Raw genomic sequence first — 21,655 nt, 5'->3', positions numbered from 1 at the left:
ACTCCAAAGAGTCTCAGAGCGGCTCACAATCTCCTTTCCCTCCCCCCCCCACCACAACAGACACCCTGTGAGGTAGATGAAGATATTGGATTTATATCCCGCCCTCCACTCCGAAGAGTCTCAGAGCGGCTCACAATCTCCTTTCCCTCCCCCCCCCGCCACAACAGACACCCTGTGAGGTAGATGAAGATATTGGATTTATATCCCGCCCTCCACTCTGAAGAGTCTCAGAGCGGCTCACAATCTCCTTTCCCTTCCTCCCCCCACAACAGACACCCTGTGAGTTAGATGAAGATATTGGATTTATATCCCGCCCTTCACTCTGAAGAGTCTCAGAGCGGCTCACAATCTCCTTTCCCTTCCTCCCCCCACAACAGACACCCTGTGAGGTAGATGAAGATATTGGATTTATATCCCACCCTCCACTCCAAAGAGTCTCAGAGCGGCTCACAATCTCCTTTCCCTTCCTCCCCCACAACAGACACCCTGTGAGGTAGATGAAGATATTGGATTTATATCCCGCCCTCCACTCCGAAGAGTCTCAGAGCGGCTCACAATCGCCTTTACCTCCCTCCCCCACAACAGACACCCTGTGAGGTGGGCGGGGCTGAGAGGGGTCTCCCAGAAGCTGCCCTTTCAAGGACAGAGTCTCAGAGCGGCTCACAATCTCCTTTCCCTCCCCCCCCACCACAACAGACACCCTGTGAGGTAGATGAAGATATTGGATTTATATCCCGCCCTCCACTCCGAAGAGTCTCAGAGCGGCTCACAATCTCCTTTACCTCCCTCCCCCACAACAGACACCCTGTGAGGTGGGCGGGGCTGAGAGGGGTCTCCCAGAAGCTGCCCTTTCAAGGACAGAGTCTCAGAGCGGCTCACAATCTCCTTTCCCTCCCCCCCCCACCACAACAGACACCCTGTGAGGTAGATGAAGATATTGGATTTATATCCCGCCCTCCACTCCGAAGAGTCTCAGAGCGGCTCACAATCTCCTTTCCCTCCCCCCCCGCCACAACAGACACCCTGTGAGGTAGATGAAGATATTGGATTTATATCCCGCCCTCCACTCCGAAGAGTCTCAGAGCGGCTTACAATCTCCTTTCCCTTCCTCCCCCACAACAGACACCCTGTGAGGTGGGTGGGGCTGGAGAGGGCTCTCCCAGCAGCTGCCCTTTCAAGGACAACTTCTGCCAGAGCTATGGGTGACCCAAGGCCATTCCAGCAGGTGCAAGTGGAGGAGTGGAGAATCAAACCCAGTTCTCCCAGATAAGAGTCCACACACTTAACCACTACACCAAACTGGCTTGATTGAACTCAGGTCGTGAGCAGAGAGTTCAAACTGCAGTACTGCAGCTTTACCACTCTGCGCCATGGGGCTCTACTACTGGATTTATATCCCGCCCTATACCTTGAATCTCAGAGTCTCAGAGCGGTCACAATCTCCTTTACCTCCCTCTCCCCCCACAAATAACACCCTGTGAGGTAGGTGGGGCTGAGAGAGCTCTTACAGCAGCTGCTCTTTCAAGGACAACTCCTACCAGAGTTATGGCTGACTCAAGGCCATTCCAATAGGTTCGTGTGGAGGAGTGGGGAATCAAACCTGGTTCTCCCAGATAAGAGTCCATGCACTTAACCACTACACCAAACCGTCTCTCAAAACCAAACTGGGAAAAAAGAAGGAAAAGCAGTGAAAAACAGAAAGAGAGAGATTTGGGGATAACATCAGAGCTAAGGCGGGGTGAGGCGAGTCCAAATAGAGGGGGACCTGGAAACATGAGTGCCTTCAGGTTGCAATCAACATAAGGAGACCACAGCAAGGGGCTTTCAAGGCGAGTGTGAAGCAGAAGTGGTTTACCAGAGCCTTCCTCTGCAGAGCCTCTCATTCCAAGTGCTGACCCTGCTCAGTTTCTGAAATCTGACAAGATTGGGCTATAGCAGGGGTGGCCAAACTTGCTCAACAGGGCTTTTTTTTGGTGGCAGGGGCTTCTTTGCATATTAGGCCACACACCCCTGATGTAGCTTACAGGCCTCTTCTTACCGGGCTTACTGTAAGCTCCGGGAGGATTGGCTACATCAGGGGGGTGTAGCCTAATATGCAAAGCAGTCCCTAGTACAAAAAAAGCTCTGTTGCTTAACGTTAAGAGCCACATATAACAAACGTCAGATATTTGAGAGCAGCAAGATATGAACAAATACTACACACACATCTTTAGTAAAACTCTTACTACTTTCTTTGCACAGAAAGATAAACTACATATGTGTGCACTTGACAACATGAACACGCTAGAAGACTTTTTTTTAATAAAAAAGGAAAACAAAAGCTGGGAATAACAGTCACCATAAGACCAGCATAGGGAAAGGTTAGGGAATTATTTTTTGGCACCAGTGGGAGAAGGAAACACACATGTAACATACACATCACTGACCACTGTTTGCATCGTTATGCATCTCTCTTTGCCTTGACACCAAGGTTAGTAAATTCAGCTCCTACAAGAGCTATGAAACTAAGGGGGACCCTGTGGCACCCTCTTTAATTCTGTCCCTTCTTCCTGTGGTCTCTTTCCTTGCTCTAGGTCTCCAGACGACCTCTACGATGGAGGAGGAGAGCTTGCAAGCCTGCCTATTTCCCTCTCCTCCCCCACTTCACACATGGCAGAAACAATCACCTACCTATGGGTCAACACTCAGAGGTTGACTGAGGTCCTGATACTAAGCATGCCTACTTGAGAGTAAGCCTGCATTAAGTTCCTCCTCATCCTTTAGGAGCTGCACGATGTGTGTGAAAGAGTCGCATGTGGCCCCTGAGCTGCAGTTCGGCAACCCCTGGGCTATACCATGCTGTCTTCCATCCCCAGAGGCCTCAAAACTTCAGCAGGGCTCAGAGAGGTCCACCTCACCTCCTCTGGACTGGGCCCGGCCAGGCCTTGAATTCAGCAGGAGCTGACAGGAGCGCAGCTCCTGAACCTTTTTGACGGCCCCCCTCCTCCTCCCCACCTACCTTGTCCATTGAATAAAAGGTGCAGCTGCATAACAATCCCTGGATTAGGAGAGTAGGCAGCCAGCCAGCCACGCCCCCAGCAGCCCTCAGTAACGCCTGGAGAAGCCCACGCCACTCTTTCTCCACTTCTTATGTGATTTTGGGCAGCAGGTGGCTTGCTGGCCTTTTGACTGTGGTGGGAGGTAGCCAAGGAGAGCCCCAGGCGAGTGAGGCCTGCTTGGACTGGCTTGGGCAGGCCTCGCTCGCCTGGGGCTCCTTTCTTGCGTCGGTTGCTTTTCGCTGGGGGGGGGCGGCATATGCTAATGAGTTATACTAATGAGCTCCACCACCTATTTTTCTACAAAATGACCCCTGGCCACGATTGATCCCTTTTGGGCAGGTGCAGAATTTCTTTCACTGTTCTGCTGCTTCTTAAATTCCATCCCCCAAATATCTGTCTGCACTCAGTGGCTGCAAAGAGTGTTTTTTTCCCATGCAAAAGGAGCTTTTCTCTTCCCTTATGTCTGGTGTAAAATAATTATGAGCAGTTGTCCCCGTTGCCTTCTTCCCATTAATAACATGTCTATATTTTGGTCAATTGCTTTGGTTTGCTCTGTTGGTTTTGTAGATTCATTTTATTGCATATACACACTGTATGTTTATTTTTTAAGTCATGTATTTACTGTTGTGTGGATGACATAGCAAAAAGAAAATTACATGACAATAAAAGACCTGTGGGTTCAGTCTGCACAGAGGAGAAGACCAACTGAAAGGGGGATTTTGGGGTTCAGTTTGGTGTAGTGGTTAAGTGTGGAGACTCTTACCTGGGAGAACCGAGTTTGATTCCCCACTCCTCCACTTGCAGCTGCTGGAATAGCCTTGGGTCAGCCATAACTCTCATAGGAGTTGTCCTTGAAAAGGCAGCTTCTGGGAGAGCTCTCTCAGCCCCACCCACCTCGCACACCTCGCAGATAAAGGAAATTGTAAGCCGCTCTGAGTCTCTGAATCAGAGAGACGGGTGGGGTATAAATCTGCAGTCGTCGTCTTCTTCAATCAACAGGGAAGACAAACCCGCAATTAATTAGAAGGGAAAAGCCGTCTGAGGCAGCCTTACCTTCAGGGTTCTCAGTGGGTCCAGAATCACACTTGTTCTCGCACTGCTGCGTCGTTGCAGGCCTCCGAGTCTCCACGCACTCTCTAGACGGCTGTCCAGTGTGAGACAGGCACTGGACCGATCGCCTCTGCTGGCCAAAGCCGCACTTCCCTGAGCACTGTGGGAGATAATGGGGGGGGGGGGGAGGAAGACAACGGGGGCTTGGGGTGACCCTATTCCTTTGCTGCATCTTTTTTTTTTTAACCCCCCCCCCCCGCACCTTTTAAAAAAATCTTTTTCACTTTATATCAAGGGTTGCCAATCCCCAGGTGGGATGGGGGAACGCCGTAAAGCTCCGTGTATAACTGGCTTAGCCACCACTCAGCAACAAGAGTTGTTGTTTCTTCAATAAAGTTGGGATTAAGCACTCCTATGCTGTAAATCCAGTTTTTTATTCCATATAGCAATAAGCCTTGGAAAAGTGTGGACTGACACAGGTTTATAATGCCATACATCCACAAAACACATTCTTCTTCTTCAGCTGCATATGTATGTTTATTTCTGCAGCGATTGAATCAATAGTGCGACAGGTTTAATCGATTTAATTCTCAATAAGCTTCGGGTGGGATAAAGCGTTGGAGCAAAACAGGAGAATTAAATTAAATACACGGAGCTTTACTGTTTCCCCCCCCCATTCCGCCTTTCCATGTGACTTTTTTTTCTGGTTGCTAATCCCCAGGTGGGGGCAGGGGATCCCCCTGTTTGGAGGCCCTCCCCCCACTTCAGAATTATTAGAAAGCTGGGGGGGCAGGGAAATGTCTGCTGAGCACTCCATTATACCCTATGGAGATTGGTTTCCATAGGGTATAATGGAGAATCAATCTGGGGCTCGGGGGGGGGTATTTTTTGAGGTAGAGGCACCAAATTTCCAGCATAACATCTGGTGCCTCTCCTCAAAACAACCCCCGAGTTTCAAAAAGATTGGACCAGGAGGTGCAATTCTATGAGCCCCCAAAGAAGGGCAACTAGAATGATTAAAGGGTTGGAGCACTTTCCCCATGAAGAAAGGTTAAAACGCTGGGGGCTCTTTAGCTTGGAGAAACGTCGACTGCGGGGTGACATGATAGAGGTTTACAAGATGATGCATGGGATGGAGAAAGTAGAGAAAGAGGTACTTTTCTCCCTTTCTCACAATACAAGAACTCGTGGGCATTCGATGAAATTGCTGAGCAGACAGGTTAGAACGGATAAAAGGAAGTATTTCTTCACCCAAAGGGTGATTAACATGTGGAATTCACTGCCACAGGAGGTGGTGGCGGCTACAAGCATAGCCAGCTTCAAGAGGGGATTGGATAAAAATATGGAGCAGAGGTCCATCAGTGGCTATTAGCCACAATGTGTGTGTGTGTATACACACACATATTGGCCAGTGTGTGACACAGAGTTTTGGACTGGATGGGCCACTGGCCTGATCCAACATGGCTTCTCTTATGTTCTTATGTGACACAGAGTGTTGGACTGGATGGGCCATTGGCCTGATCCAACAGGGCTTCTCTTATGTTCTTATGTGACACAGAGTGTTGGACTGGATGGGCCACTGGCCTGATCCAACATGGCTTCTCTTCTGTTCTTATGTGACACAGAGTGTTGGACTGGATGGGCCATTGGCCTGATCCAACATGGCTTCTCTTATGTTCTAAGGTCCCCCTATTCCCCACTATTTCCAATTGAGGGAAAGCATTTAAAAGGTGTGCGGTCCCTTTAAAGGTGATGGCCAGAGCTCCCTTTGGAGTTCAATCATGCTTGTTACACCCTTGCTCCTGGCTCTACCCCAAATGTCTCCAGATATTTCTTGAGTCAGACCTGGCAACCCTTTCTGTATCAGCCCTTTCCATCTGTGGCCATGGCCATCCTCAAAGATTATTTTGCTAATATTATTTTGTACAAGTGCAGACAATGTCTCCCACGTTTGGTTTTTAAAAAAACTGTCGCCCCCTTTCTTAAGGTATCAGATTTTTCTGCAAACCTGCAGGTAGTCCTTTGTGTTCGAAGAAAAATCTCCTCTCTCAACCTGTTCCCAGTCTGTGGATTTAAGCATCCGCAGATGGAGCCAGGTTCAGTATTAGAATATAAGCTGTGCTTGTTTTAAGAATATGAGCTCCGTGGTGTAAAGTGGTAAAGCTGCAATACTACGGTCCTTAGCTCTGCTCACAACCTGAGTTTGATCCCAGCGGAAGCTGGGTTCAGGTAGCTGGCTCGAGGTTGACTCAGCCTTCCATCCTTCCAAGGTCGGTAAAACAAGGACCCAGCTTGCTGGGGGGAAAGAGTAGAGGACTGGGGAAGGCAATGGCAAACCACCCCGTAAAAAAGTCTGCCGTGAAAACGTTGTGAAAGCAATGTCACCCCAGAGTCGGAAATGCAACGTCACCCCAGAGTCGGAAATGACTGGTGCTTGCACAGGAGACTACCCTTATCTTTTTGTTTTAGGAATGTTCTGGTAAATACTTATTTTTTATTGTAAAAATCACTTCTGGCCTTGCACAAAGTGCTTTCAGTAAGGGAGCACCTACAGTCTGTTACCACTTTGAATGATGGAACAGACATTCTGGATGATGGAATGGGGAAGTTCCTTGTGTTCCTAAAAATTAAGCTGCTCTTTCCAGTCCTCTTTGATAGCATTGTGTGATGACATTAAATGGTTAAAGCCTAAAGGGACAGGGCCTTCTAAATTACAGCCCCTTGCTGGTGGAACCAGTTACCGGAAGAGGTCAGGGCCCTGCGGGATATTGGACAGTTCCGCAGGGCCTGTAAGACAGCCCTCTTCCGGTTGGCTTATAACTGACCAGCACCGAAATACTGAAGGAAGTTTAGATAGCACACTAATATGGACTGATGTATCGATATTAATGTTTTAACTATGTAATTACTATTGTATTTTAATTCTGAATTATATTGTTAGAATTTTTATGCTGTGAGCTGCCCTGAGCCTGCTTCGGTGGGATAGGGCGGGATATACCGTATTTTTCGAAGTATAAGACGCACCCCCCCCCCAAAAAAAAGTGGGGGGGATAGTGTGTGCGTCTTATAGTCCGAAGGTACGTACCTTCGGGGGGGGGGGAACTGCTGCCTCTTCCTCCGATCTGGCGCTTCCCCCGCGCCTGCCTGCCTGGCTCCATCTTCTTCAGGCAAGTGCTGGGATCGCTCCACGTGGCCCCAGCGCTTTGCAAGCGCCGGCTGCGGAGGGGGCAGCGTGCTTCCTACTTCCCTGTGTGCCCGCCTTCAGCTGTGATGTTTAAAGCAAGCGCTGGGATCGCTCCCTCCCCCCTCCGATCCCAGCGCTTGCTTTAAACGTCACAGCTGAAGGCAGGCACACAGGGAAGTAGGAAGCACGCTGCCCTCGCCACAGCCGGCGCTCGCAAAGCGCTGCGTTTGCGGAAGGGGTGGGTGCTTCCTACTTGCCTGTGTTCCTGCCTTCAGCTGTGATGTTTAAAGCAAGCGCTGGGATCGGAGGGGGGAGGGAGCGATCCCAGCGCTTGCTTTAAACATCACAGCTGAAGGCAGGGACACAGGCAAGTAGGAAGCACGCTGCCCCCTCCGCAGCCGGTGTTTGCGAAGCGCTGGGGCCACGTGGAGCGATCCCAGTGCTTGCCTGAAGAAGATGGAGCCAGGCAAGCAGGCGCGGGGAAAGCGCCGGATCGGAGGAAGAGGCAGCGGATCGCCCCCCAGGAGGAAGGTGCTTCCTATCCTCCGGAGCGCCTTATGGTGCGAAAAATACGGTACATAAAATAAAATAATAAATAAATATTGCTTGTTTGTATGGCTGGTTCTCTAGATGGCTATGTTTAGAGAATCCCCTTTAATACATTTGCCCCTCTTCCACAGCTAGTATGATGGGCAGGCACCTTGCAGACTTTCTACCCGTGGGCACGGCTCCCCCTAGTGGCCCAAGCCAGAAAGACCCTTAGGTTTGAGCATGCAAGTGACAGGACAAAAATCAGAAGGTTTTAATACCTCTCCCCATTCGCCAGTCACCCACCGTGGGGGCGGGCAGCGCCGGAGGCTGCACCGGATGCTGGTGGGGGGCTTGGAGTTCTCAGGACACTGGGAGGTCGGCAAGGTCGAGGTGTGGTCGCCGCTTTTGCACAGCACAATCCTGTGGCGGAAACCTGGCCCGCAATTCGGGGTACACTGCAAGGAAAGGAAGCATTACAAGGAGGGACCGGCTGACCTCAGGGGAGCCCTTCTTTCTCTGCATAACAACATGAAACAAACCAACCCCCCTCCTCACTTGGGAGTACATGGACAGACTGCTAAACTAAAAGGTTGCAGGTTGAGAACCTAAAAAGAGGTGAATGTATGTTGGTCAACGTGGGTTAGGATCCTGATTCTGGCAACAGCCCTCCCATTTGGAATGTCCCCTACACTTAACCGTGTGAAGTAGAGAGCCTAGCTATTAGCCCAGGGGTGTCGAACTCATTTGTTATGAGGGCCAGATCTGACATAAATGAGACCTTGTTGGGCAAGGTTGGGTTGTGTTGGGCCGGGCCGTGTGTGTGTATCCAGGGCCGGCTCGCCCACTAGGTAAACTAGGCCTAGGGCACCAAATTGGGCTTCCCACCAGCTCCCGGTGCCCAGGCAAGCACCGAGTTTGCCTGCCTTCTCCACCCACCGGCCGCTACCCACCACCACCACTGCTGTTGCCCGCCCCTCCCCTCCCTCCGTGGCTCTGCACCCCCCCCCATGCCTCCCCCCTTCCTCCCTTCTCCACCCCATGTCGATTTCAATGCCGGAACCGGCTCAAGCGCTGCGTTCCAGCTATCTAAAGCCTCCCCTCCTACCGCCGATCACTCGCTTGGTGGGTAAAACCGCGCCGCAGGGCCTCTCTCGCAGTCTGTCAGGACCAGCATCCTGAAAGGGCGGCCCCACTGCCGCTGACTCCTCTCCCATCCAGGAAGTGGGGAGGGGAGGAGTCAGCGGCAGCTGGGGCGCCCTTTCAGGACGCTGGTCCTGACATACTGTGAGCAAGGCCTCGTGGCGCTGTTTTACCTGCCAATCGAGTGATTGGTTGGGGGGAGTGCGCTTTAGATAGTCGGAACACAGTGCTCGAACCGGTTCCGGCATTGGAATCGACATGGGGTGGGGAAGGGAGGGAGGGGGAGGAGACACGGCATGGAGGAGAGGAGGCGTGGGTGGCACGGAGCTGCGGGGGGGAGCACGGAACCATGGGGGGGGAGGCGCGGGGGGTGCTTTGGGGGGGCGCCAGGCAGCAAGTCTACCTAGGGTGCCATGGGGCGTTGGGCCACCCCTGTGTGTACCCATTTAAGATTCGGTAGCAGAGATGTAAACCTTATAAAGAACACAGACAAACACTAGTAAGGATTTTTTTAAAAAAAACTTAAAACATGCTTAAAACATTAGCGCTTGTTGGTCTTAAAGGTGCTTTCTTTGTATATATTCCATGGGATTTAGGGAACTGGGCAAAGGATCTCTGGCTCTTTCCCTCCCACCCCAACGAACCACGAGGGGCAGGAGCCTCAACCAATGGAGAAAATTAAGGTTTTGCTGTGTAGCTCCTGTGCGATTGAGCAAGCCTTGCAAAGAAAGCTGAGATGCAGAAGGAAGCAAAAGACAGGGAGAAGGAAGCAGACAGTTGCTTGGGGGCCTAATAGGAGCCCTTTGGGGCCCTGATTCGGCCCCGGGGCCGCATGTTTGACACCCCTGAATTAGCCACTTGTCTATATAAGAACTTATTAGAAAGAGGAGGCTTACTTGGTATTGTATTGCACTTCACAACCTTTTACTATTTGGAACTGTAAGCCACCATAAACCAACAAGGAAAGGTGGGCTCTAAATATTTTAATAAATAAACAGAAAAGTGTTTTTGAGTGAGACTAGCTAATCCAGAAGTCAGCCAGAAGACCTGTCTCGTTTGTCCTCGGTACCTGGTATACTGCCTCTGAAGGAGGAAGAGGAGGAGGAAAAGGAGGAAGAAAAAATGATGAAAAGGACAAAGATGAAGATGACAAAGATGACAATGAAAAAGATAATGAAGATGACAAAGACGAAGAAGACTGCAGATTTATACCCCGCCCTTCTCTCTGAATCAGTCTCAAAGCGGTTTACAATCTCCTATATCTTCTCCATCCACAACATACAACCTGTGAGGTGGGTGGGGCTGAGAGAGCTCTCCCAGAAGCTGCCCTTTCAAGGACAGTCTCAGAGCGGCTTACAATCTCCTATATCTTCTCCCCCCACAACAGACACCCTGTGAGGTGGGTGGGGCTGAGAGAGCTCTCCCAGAAGCTGCCCTTTCAAGGACAGTCTCAGAGCGGCTTACAATCTCCTATATCTTCTCCTCCCACAACAGACACCCTGTGAGGTGCGTGGGGCTGAGAGAGCTCTCCCAGAACCTGCCCTTTGAAGGACAGTCTCAGAGCAGCTTACAGTCTCCTATAACTTCTCCCCCCACAACGGACACTCTGTGAGGTGGGTGGGGCTGAGAGAGCTCTCCCAGAAGCTGCCCTTTCAAGGACAGTCTCAGAGAGGCTTACAATCTCCTATATCTTCTTCCCCCACAACAGACACCCTGTGAGGTGGGTGGGGCTGAGAGAGCTCTCCCAGAAGCTGCCTTTTCAAGGACTGTCTCAGAGCAGCTTACAATCTCCAATATCTTCTCCCTCCACAACAGACACCCTGTGAGGTGGGTGGGGCTGAGAGAGCTCTCCCAGAAGCTGCCCTTTCAAGGACAGTCTCAGAGCGGCTTACAATCTCCTATATCTTCTCCCCCACAACGGACACCCTGTGAGGTGGGTGGGGCTGAGAGAGCTCTCCCAGAAGCTGCCCTTTCAAGGACAGTCTCAGAGCAGCTTACAATCTCCTATATCTTCTCCCCCCACAACAGACACCCTGTGAGATGGGTGGGGCTGAGAGAGCTCTCCCAGAAGCTGCCCTTTCAAGGACAGTCTCAGAGCGGCTTACAATCTCCTATATCTTCTCCCTCCACAACAGACACCCTGTGAGGTGGGTGAGGCTGAGAGGGCTCTCACAGCAGCTGCCCTTTCAAGGACAGAGGTTCAGAGCAGCTTACAATCTCCTATATCTTCTCCCCCCACAACAGACACCCTGTGAGGTGGGTGGGGCTGAAAGAGCTCTCCCAAAAGCTGCCCTTTCAAGGACAGAGTCTCAGAGCGGCTTACAATCTCCTATATCTTCTCCCCCCACAACAGACACCCTGTGAGGTGGGTGAGGCTGAGAGGGCTCTCACAGCAGCTGCCCTTTCAAGGACAACCTCTGCCAGAGCTATGGCTGACCCAAGGCCATTCCAGCAGGTGCAAGTGGAGGCGTGGGGAATCAAACCCGGTTCTCCCAGATAAGAGTCCGCACACTTAACCACTACACCAAACTGGCTCTCTAAGCACCTAAGAACTGTCTAACTGGATAAGACAGTGCCCACCTAGGCCAGGATTCTCCTTCAAAGCATGGTTGGACGTGTAGGGTATGAAGGCAACAGGTAGGATATGAAGGCAACAGAAGCCCCTGCAGTTGTCTATCCCCTGAAGTATACTGCCTGTGAACACGGAGGTACCACGGTTAGCTATTCTGGATAACAGCCGTCATGAGAGAATAAGTTTAGGCTCGGATCAGATATTCATCACACAGAGACGCTCACCTCAGACCAGTCAAGAGCGGCCCATTCCGGGGGGCAGGTGTGATTGTTGCAGGGTTCCAGCAGATGGGGGCGTGGCAGGGGGCATAAGGAGTCATCCAGGGTTTTCTTCTCGGTGGAAGAGACCTTCCGCTGGCAGATCACGCTTCGGGTTCTCACCCCCTGGTTGCAGCTACGGCTGCATTCAGTCCAGTTCCCAATCACCCATCTAAACAAGGAGATTAGGCTTCAAATTCAGCAGGAGCTCACGGAAGTACAGCTCCTGAACCTTTCTGAGGGCTCCACCTCCTCCTCCCCACCTACCTTGTCCATTGAATAGGAGGTGCAGCTGCATAACAATCCCTGGATTAGGAGAGCGGGCAGCCAGCCAGCCACCAGGAATCCCCAGCAGCCCTCATTCACCCCTGGAGAAGCCCACAACACCCTTTCTCCACTTTTTATGTGATTTTGGGGGTGGGGGTGGCTTGCTGGTCTTTTGACTCTGGGGGAGGAGGTGGTCAAGGAGAACCCCAGGTGAGTGAATCTCTAGCCAGCCCAAACAGGCCTCGCTTGCCCGGGGCTCTCTTTTCTTGCATCGGGTTGCTTTTGGCTGGTGGGGGGTGGTATATGCTAATGAGCTCCACCACCTATTTTTCTACAAAACAACCCCTGGAGGAGATAATACTTGAGATGGGAACCCAGCTCAGTGGCAAAGACTCTTCTTGGCATGCAAAGGTCCTAGGTTCAATCCCCGGCATCTCCAGTTATAATACCAGACAGCAGGTGATATGAAAGACTTCTACCTGAGACCCTGGAGAGCCACTGCCATTTTGAGTAGACAACACTGACGGACCAACAGTTTGATTCAGCATAAATCAGCTTGATGTGTCTGCTGTCATTTATGTAAAACATATCTAGGTTATTTCAAAATGTATTATTCCTATTATCAAATTGTATTGTTCCTATCGATTTGGTTTTTACTGTTGTTTTATACTGTTACTGTTTTTAGAATGTTGTGCCCGTTTTGGGAAAGGGCAGAATATAAATGGCCTAAATGGGATGTAAAAGGAAGATACAAATGATCCTAAGGGACCCTTCACATCTGGGCCATTTGCTATTTGAGATCTTACCGTCAGGTAGACGATATAGAGTGTTGAAGGCTAGGACAAACAGATTTAAGGACAGTTTCTATCCAAGTGCTGTGGTTAGGCTAAATGCAGGGTTATGAAGGATTATCTATTTTAGATATATTCAAATGGTTTTAATGGTTTTATGAATGTTTATCTGTTTTAGATGTATTTAAATGGTTTTAATGGTTTAAATGGTTTAAATGGTTTTAGATGTATTTAAATGGTATGAATATGAATATGTGTGTTTGATGTGTTGGTATGTTTTGTGGAAGAGCACCTCATTTCGTTGCTCTCTTTTTGTTGAGAACAATGACAATCAATCTATCTATCTATCTATCTATCTATCTATCTATCTATCTATCTATCTATCTATCTATCTATCTATCTATCTATCTATCTATCTATCTATCTATCATCTATCTAAATAAATAACATTTCACATGCACCAAGGTGTCAAGCATGATATTTCTGGGTACTGAATCGATGTATGTGATTGAATCCATTTCCTCTCTGCCTCTAAATTCTTCTCTCTCATAGTTGCATTTCAAAGCTTCCTTCCCCCTCCCCTCCTCTCACCGCTAGAGAAAAGATTTAGAATATGCAAGTAACCTTGTATCTGTAAGTGAGGTGTCTCTCCCACCCGTTCCCATCCATACATCTTATCAGAAAGACAGGAATGTCTGGGAACCGGGAGAATTTGTAGTAACATAATGGTTAGTTGATGGTACCCTTTGAAATTTCTCTGCAATTTACATCTGCATGTTATGTTTTGAAGCTATCTCTTCCAGTGCCTTTGAAGTAGCCTTTAAGATTCTACACCATGTGAAACTTTGTATCACTTCCAAGGTATCGCACCTTGAAGCAAGTACCGGATTATCAATAAAACGAGTCTTTGTATTAAACAATTGCTTGGTTATTCGAAATACCGATGCTTGACCCAAGGAACCTCACAACCCATCAATTTAGAGCAGCGATAAAACTAACACCCTCCCCAAAGAACAGCATAACAGCAAGAAATAAGCAACTGCATAAAAACAACGGCTAAGACATGAGACGAAAGTCCTACTAGACTAGGAGTAAAATGACACTAAAACCTGAAAAGGTGTTCTGCCTCCCCCACCCCACCTCTGCAATGAATGTGACATAAAATATCTCGCTGGTCGTCTTCATCTGCTTTTGTTCCTGCAAATTGTCTTAGGGAGCCTTTTCAATTTCAGCCACATCCAGAGTTGGCGCATAAGAGTAGGCCAGGTAGGCAGCTGCCATGGTCATGGGTGCCCAACAGTAGCTCTCCAGATGTTTTTTGCCTACAACTCCCAACAGACCCAGCCAGCATGGCCATGCTGGCTGGGGCTGATGGGAGTTGTAGGCAAAAACATCTGGAGAGCTATTGTTGGCCACCCCTGGCCTAGGGCACCACCAAGTCCAGTCTCAAAATTTTGGGAGTGTTTTGGGTCATTTTGGGTGCCCCTTAACCAATATGAAACAGTTTTAGATATTCAGCTCAAGTACATATATGAACTATGAAGTTGCCTTCTACTGAATCAGATCCTCGGTCCATCAAAGTCAGTATTGTCTGCTCAGACTGGCAGCGGCTCTCCAGGGTTTCAAGCTGAGGTTTTTCACGCCTACTTGCCTGGAGCCTTTTTAGTTGGAGATGCCGGGGACTGAACCTGGGACCTTCCGCTTACCAAGCAGATGCTCTACCACTGAGCCACCGTCCCTCCATCTCCATCACCTACTGCCTGGACCCTTTGAGTTGGAGATGCCGGGGATTGAACCTGGGACCTTCTGCTTCCCAAGCAGAGGCTCTACCACTGAGCCACCGCCCCTCCATCTCCATCACCTACTGCCTGGACCCTTTGAGTTGGAGATGCCAGGGATTGAACCTGGGACCTTCTGCTTCGCAAGCAGATGCTCTTCTACTGAGCCACCATCCCTCCATCTCCATCACCTACTGCCTGGACCCTTTTGAATTGGAGATGCCGGGGATTGAACCTGGGACCTTCTGCTTACCAAGCAGATGCTCTACCACTGAGCCACCGTCCCTCCCAAGTACACCTAATGCACACCCCTGATTCTTTCAACGTTCTTACTCTCCCCCCACCCCCTCCGTTGCTCCACCCTGATGTAACGTGGGTAGTGCAAAGGGCTGAACTCACGCTGGCGGGCATGGTTCTGTGTTGCATTGTCTTTGCCTCTCTGGTAGCTTGGTTTCAGGACTGCAAAACTGGTTCAGAACTGTAGAGCTGTCCCCTTGTTTCTTGCATGCGACTGACTGGACCTGACTGCCTGCAGAACAGTTAAGGATGGGTGAGATTAAAGCACACAACACTCCGTGAGCAAATAGTTCCTGTTGTACCAACAGGCAGCACCATCCCTGAACCCCCAGGAGAATAAATTATTTTAAAACAAAAGTGATAAACAAGGAAGTTATGGTTGCCAGGTCCAACTCAAGAAATATTTGGGGACTTTGGGGGTGGAGCCAGGATACTTTAGGGGTGGAGCCAGGAGATATTGGGGTGGAGCCAGGAGCCAGATTGTGACAAGCATAACTGAATTCCAAAGGGAGTTCTGGCCATCACATTTAAAGGGATCACACACCTTTTTAAATGCCTTCCTTCCATAGGAAATAATGAAGGATAGGGGCACCTTCGAGGGCTCATAGAATTGGACCCCCTGGTCCATTCTTTTTGGAACATGGAGGGTGTTTTGAGGAGAGACACTGGATGCTATGCTGTAAATTTGGTGCCTATACCTCAAAAAACAGCCCCCACAGAGCTCCAGAAACCTGTGGATCAATTTTCCATTATACCCTACTATATAATAATAATAATAATAATAATACTTTTTATTTATATCCCGCCCTCCCCGCCAAGGCAGGCTCAGGGCGGCTCACAACATATAAATACAATGTACAGTAAAACCATAATACACGATAATTACAATTATATAAAACCATCATTAAATCAACTTGTATTAAAATTAACATTATGGTGCTAAAACTCAGATCTTCTATAAAGTTCAATGGCTACAACATTTCCAGCGAATCTATCTTAGCTCAGTGTTAAGTGAAGGCCATTTTAAAGAGGAAGGTTTTGCAGGCCCTGCGGAATTGGTCCAAACACCGCAGGGCCTGCACCTCTTCCGGGAGTTGGTTCCACAGTAGTGGAGCTGCAATAGAGAAGGCCCGGTCCCGAGTGGTCTTCAATCTGGCTCCCTTGGCCCAGGGATATTCAGCTGGTTCTTTCCAGCTGACCTCAGCGCTCTCTGGGGTTCGTATGGGGAGAGACGGTCCCTCAAGCGGGCAGGTCCTCGGCCATATAGGGCTTTAAAGGTAATAACCAGCACATTGTAACGAACTCGGTACACCACTGGCAGCCAGTGCAGTCCGCGCAGCCCCGGCCGTATGTACTACGGGAATTGGTCTCCACAGGGAATAATGGGAGTGCTCAGCAGACATTTCCCTCCCTCCCAACCCCACTTTCTGATTACTCTAAAGCAGGGGGAGGGCCTCCAAACTGGGGGATTCTCTGTCCCCCCCTGGGGGTTATATACAACAGCATGCAGCCGGCTGAAGTACCAATATAAATCTTCAGCACTGAAGAAAAAGGACTTTTGCTTTAACTATGATGAAGTATTGCTTTAAGATTTGATTGACTTTGTGTATCAGGATTATTTTGAGGAAATATGAACATTGCGGTCTATTTGTAAAGTCGTGCATATTTGTTGTGGAAATTGTCTGAAAACTATAAAAATGTATAGCAAGATAACATAAAGCAAGGGTGTACAAGCTGTGGCTCTTTTACACATTGTGTGGCTTTTGGAGCCCCTACTGTCCTGCTGGCTGGCTCATTGAAGGCATTGGTCTCTCGAAATCACTTCTCCAAATCAAGCCAGGCGGCCTTTAAAGCTGATTTCTTTCCACCTCTCCCTCCCCCCATCTATTTGCCTTCCTTCCTTCTTGTCCTGTGGCACTCAGACATCTGACATTCACGTCTTGCAGTTCTCAAACATCTGATGTTTATTCTATGCGGCTCTTACATTAAGCAAGTTTGGCCACCCCTGATATAAAGTATATTTCACAGAGTGGTTTTTCTTGGGTATAACAACCCACAGAATCATAGAGTTGGAAGGGACCTCCAGGGTCATCTAGTCCAACCCCCTGCACAATGCAGGAAACTCACAAACATTTCCCCCTAAATTCACAGGATCTTCATTGCTGTCAGATGGCCATCTAGCCTCTTTTTCAAAACCTCCAAGGAAGGAGAGCCCACCACCTCCCAAGGAGGAAGCCTGTTTCACTGAGGAATCGCTCTAACGGTCAGGAAGTTCTTCCTAATGTTGAGCCGGGAACTCTTGATTTAATTTCAACCCGTTGGTTCTGGTCCTACCTTCCGGGGCCACAGAAAACAATTCCACACCATCCTGTAGATGACAGCCCTTCAAGGACTTGAAGATGGTGATCGTATCACCTCAGTCATCTCCTCTCCAGGCTAAACATCCCCAGCTTCTTCAACCTTTCCTCATGTCTCCAGACCTCTCACCATCTTTGTCGCCCTCCTCTGGACCCGTTCCAGCTTGTCTAGATCCTTCTTAGAATGTGGGGTTGGCAACCCTAAAGGAGATCTATGCACCACAGAAGGGTCAGAGCACATATTTCACTAAAGTTTTCATATATTTTAAGCAGGGCTTGATTAACAATTAGGCCGAGTAGGCACTGGCCTATGGGCCCCCACACCTTTAGAGGCCACAGACTGGCTTTTCCCCCGGTTTCCCCCACAGCTTTGTCAAAGGGGCTTTTGAGAAGGTGCCTATAGGCTGTAGCAGGAAGGAACCGCGGGTGGTGGGGTGGGTGCTCCGACTCTGAGATAATTAGAAAGGAGCCCCCTTTTTGACTGCCTAGGGGCAGGCTTTAATCTGGCACTGATTTTAAGGCTGAGTTTCTAGTCCTGTGGGCTGCAAAGATATATACCGCAGAAACCAGAGAAGTGGTTGAAGGAGGGCCAAACTAGATGAAATGGGGTCAAAACTGAAAACAGCGGCAAACCATTATATGTTCTTTATGCAAAATTGAAATTTTTAAAAATCAGGGATGACAGAAGATTCCTAACACATCAGTTCCACTTAAAAAAAAATGAGGCCAGATACTTGGAGAGGGAGAAATCTGGAGGTGTATATGCCTGATCCAATTCCTAATTAATTTTAAGAAGGCTCACAGTTAAACTCGTATTAATTCACAGAACAAGATCCAGAGAGAAATAAGAACAGAACAGAGGGAGCACTTGATTCATGTGGGAATCTGGCTGAACTCCACCAGAAATTTCCCTCCAGGTGCACCCTCGTAAAAATTCTTACCTCCGGCACAGACAGCTGAACATTTTGTCCACGGGACGTACTGCCACAAGTACTGGGCCACAGAGCTGCGAGTGATGGGAGCATTGAATTTATACCGAATCCCTTGCAATTCTTCTCGCACGAGAACCTACCGGGATCGGGTGGGGGTGGGGGATGGGTGAGTGGAAACAACATCGCAGCATCAGCAGGTTAATAGTCTCCCTTGTGGGGTACAATCCCCGAAGAATATTCCACTTTCATTCCCAAGGACTGCCTGAGCATAATTTGGCATGGAAGAAAAGCTCCCCAAGGATGCTTTCAAGCAAAGGGAAGGAAGGGGACAGGCTCACTAAAGCTGAATTCTAAGTTTGTACACAAATCCTCTGTGTTTTAATTTCCTCCCCCCCCAAAATATTTATTTATTTATTATTACTTTCAGTTTCTAACCCGCCCTCTCTGCGAGCGGACTCAGGGCAGCTAACAATCCATTCAATTCAAAACAATTATAAATTACAATTTAAAATCAATAAGATACAGTTACAGTTTAAAACATTCTATGGTGCTGCACATTTCAATATAGGCAGGCTCTTCTATCCTGACGGCGATCTTATAGCAAACAGTAGCTCTTTGGAGAAGCGGGATGGCAGTCCTCTCCCGGTTTAGCTGCTAAAGGCCTGCCGAAACATACATATGTACATATATGTACATACAGTAGAATCATATCATAGAATCATAGAGTTGGAAGGGACCTGTAGGGTCATCTAGTCCAACCCCCTAGGGTCATCTAGTCCAACCCCCTAGGATCATCTAGTCCAACCGTATATACACACACACACACACACACACACACACGAAAAATATATATACAGTTCCGTTTTGTCTTGTTCTTACTAGCACAGCTAAATTTTGAGTGGGGAAGCTCATAAAGCAAATCACTTCCACTGGAGCGCAGGCCAGAAGCCTCAAAGTTTGCAGAAATCCCAAGAAAATGATATGCAAGGTCCAGGTTTGCTTACAAGGAGTTTTTAAGAAGAAGAATTACAGATTTATACCCCGCCCTTCTCTCTGAATCAGAGACTCAGAGTGGCTTACAATCTCCCATATCTTCTCCCCCCACAACAGACATCCTGTGAAGCAGGTGGGGCTGGAGAGGGCTCTCACAGCAGCTGCCCTTTCAAGGACAACCTCTGCCAGAGCTATGGCTAACCCAAGGCCATTGAGGCAGGTGCAAGTGGAGGAGTGGGGAATCAAACCCGGTTCTCCCAGATAAGAGTCCATGCACTTAACCACTACACCAAACTGGCTCTTTAACGAAGCGTCAGACTTACAGAACTAACAGGCTTCAATCCAGGGCTTTTTTTGCAGCAGGAACTCCTTTGCATATTAGGCCACACACCCCTGATGTAGCTAATCCACCAACAGCTTGTTGTTGTTCAGTCATATAGTCGAGTCCAACTCTTTGCAACCCTGTGGACAAAGTTACGCCAGGCCCTCCTGTCTTCCAGCATCCTCCGAAGTCTGCTCGCTTCAAGAGCTTACAGAGCTGTTATTACAGAGCCTACTGTAAGCTCCTGGAGGACCGGCTACATCAGGGGGTGTGGCCTAAAATGAAAAGGAGTTCCTGTTACAAAAAAAAAAAGCCTTGAGTGCTGGGCCTCGAACATACACAGCAAGGCCAGGCAGAACTTCTCACTCAAACGACGTAGTTAAAACTAAACATCTTATACTCTAATTGCTGGCTACAAATCAAGAACAGCATAGTCAAAGCTATACTCTCAACACTGAAAGACCTTGCACCTGGTACTCAGCAACAGAGCAAAACAAGTCAGTTTTCTTGATAAGGAGGGTGTAAATGAAAACATTCTCTTGGGAGCAGCCTGCTGTGGCTCAGTCTACTGGTGACACCAGTCGTTTCCGATTCTGGGGTGACGTCGCATCACGGCGTTTTCACGGCAGACTTTTTTATGGGGTGGTTTGCCATTGCCTTCCCCAGTCATCTACGCTTTCCCCTCAGAAAGCTGGTTACTCATATTTTACCGACCTCGGAAGGATAGAAGTCTGAGTCAACCTTGAGCCAGCAACCTGAACCCAGTTTCTGCCGGGATTGAACTCAGGCCATGAGCAGAGAATTTGGACTGCAGTACTGCAGCTTTACCACTCTGTGCCACGGGGCTCAGAAACTTAGCAAGAGACAAAATGAAGTTACAGAGGCTATACGGGTTTGGCTGTCAATTAATCTGTACTCTCCTCAAAATGGACCAGGCTGCTACCATATCCTTCCCTCCTGATCTCCTCTTGTTCCAAAGCAAATAAAGCTTGCCTTTGTATATGAAGAGGAGGCTCTGAAAGAATTTGGCAGGCTGAGAAAACACTATTTCCATCTGGGTTGGCAGTAGGGCTGCCCGCCTCCAAGAACGGCCTTGGAGATCTCCCAGGATTAAAACTGATCTCCAGATAAAACAATGATTCCTCTGGAGAAAATTATTGCTTTGGAGGGTGGGCTCTATGGCATTTTATCCCACAGAGGTCCCTACTCTCACCAACCCCCACCCTCCCCATGTTCCACCCCTAAATCTGTCAGAACTTGTATCTTTGCTGCTGGTCCTCTATAATGTGACCAATGCTGTATGGTAGTTTTATTGTGGCTTAGAGCTGTATTGTTACTGAACCAAACTGACTCCATGTTGTAACCTCTGCTTAACCCAGAGTGCCTGAATAGTAATTAACCTTGCCCCACTGGTATCCAAAATATTTGGGGCTGTAGAATGAATTATGTCTTGTCTCTGCACATTCTCACACTGGGACCCTTTGAAGCCGAACAGCATGGCCTTCGGAGTAGGGAGGCATCCTCTCTACTGATAGTGATGGTGAGAAGACAGCTGCGCCCTACAATGTGAATTGTGGCTTTGTGAGATGTTTGCTTTACGTGTATAAAATCAAGCTGATGCTGGCTCTCGCCATTACTGTTATCTTGCCTTTTCCAGCACCTAGTTCTCTTCAATAAAATCCTAGCTTTATAACTAAGTATGGGATCCGTTTGAAGTTCTTGAGTTCTGACATTATAACAGTAATCCCATTGTTCGTGGCTTATCTGTACTGGAGGCTTGGCTCGATGGCGGCAAAAGTACCAGACGACGGAGAGCCCACCACCCCATCGGAGGACCCGCCGCTCGACCCAAACGTGACGGGGGTCCGACGCAAAATTAAGGTTCCAGCGCCCTTCTCGGTCGACGCCGCCTTCCCGGCCCCGCGAACCTGGAGCCCGCGGAAGTCCACGGCAGCAATCGACGCCGCGGAGCAGCGGTATCGAAGCATGTTGGGCGAAGGAGGGGCAGGAGACGACGACGAGGGCCAGGCGGAGGGCACGGAGCCCCGAGGGGGGGAAGACCCGATCCGGACCCTCCGCAACGAATTATTCGATTGGGTGCGGGAAATCCACGGCGATGTGCACCGTTCCCGCGTGACGATGGCCG

General features: G+C 49.1%; 1 protein-coding gene and 1 non-coding gene across 2 annotated transcripts in view; both read right to left on the bottom strand.

The window, feature by feature from the left end:
* ADAMTS10 (ADAM metallopeptidase with thrombospondin type 1 motif 10) overlaps positions 1–21,655 on the bottom strand; it is an 85,797-nt gene that overhangs the window by 1,335 nt on the left and 62,807 nt on the right. Inside the window, 5 exon segments of the mRNA XM_060232829.1 lie at positions 4,092–4,248; positions 8,082–8,258; positions 11,740–11,944; positions 15,008–15,137; positions 18,204–18,330. Of these exon segments, the coding sequence (XP_060088812.1) occupies positions 4,092–4,248; positions 8,082–8,258; positions 11,740–11,944; positions 15,008–15,137; positions 18,204–18,330 (796 nt within the window).
* TRNAR-GCG (transfer RNA arginine (anticodon GCG)) lies at positions 14,714–14,788 on the bottom strand. The gene has a single exon. It is a non-coding gene; the product is annotated as a tRNA-Arg (tRNA).

This window comes from Heteronotia binoei, chromosome 2 (genome assembly GCF_032191835.1).
Source record: "Heteronotia binoei isolate CCM8104 ecotype False Entrance Well chromosome 2, APGP_CSIRO_Hbin_v1, whole genome shotgun sequence".
Lineage (NCBI taxonomy): Eukaryota > Metazoa > Chordata > Lepidosauria > Squamata > Gekkonidae > Heteronotia > Heteronotia binoei.
The sequence above is the reverse complement of the archived record's forward strand: the minus strand, read 5'-3'. Positions and strand labels throughout refer to the sequence as shown.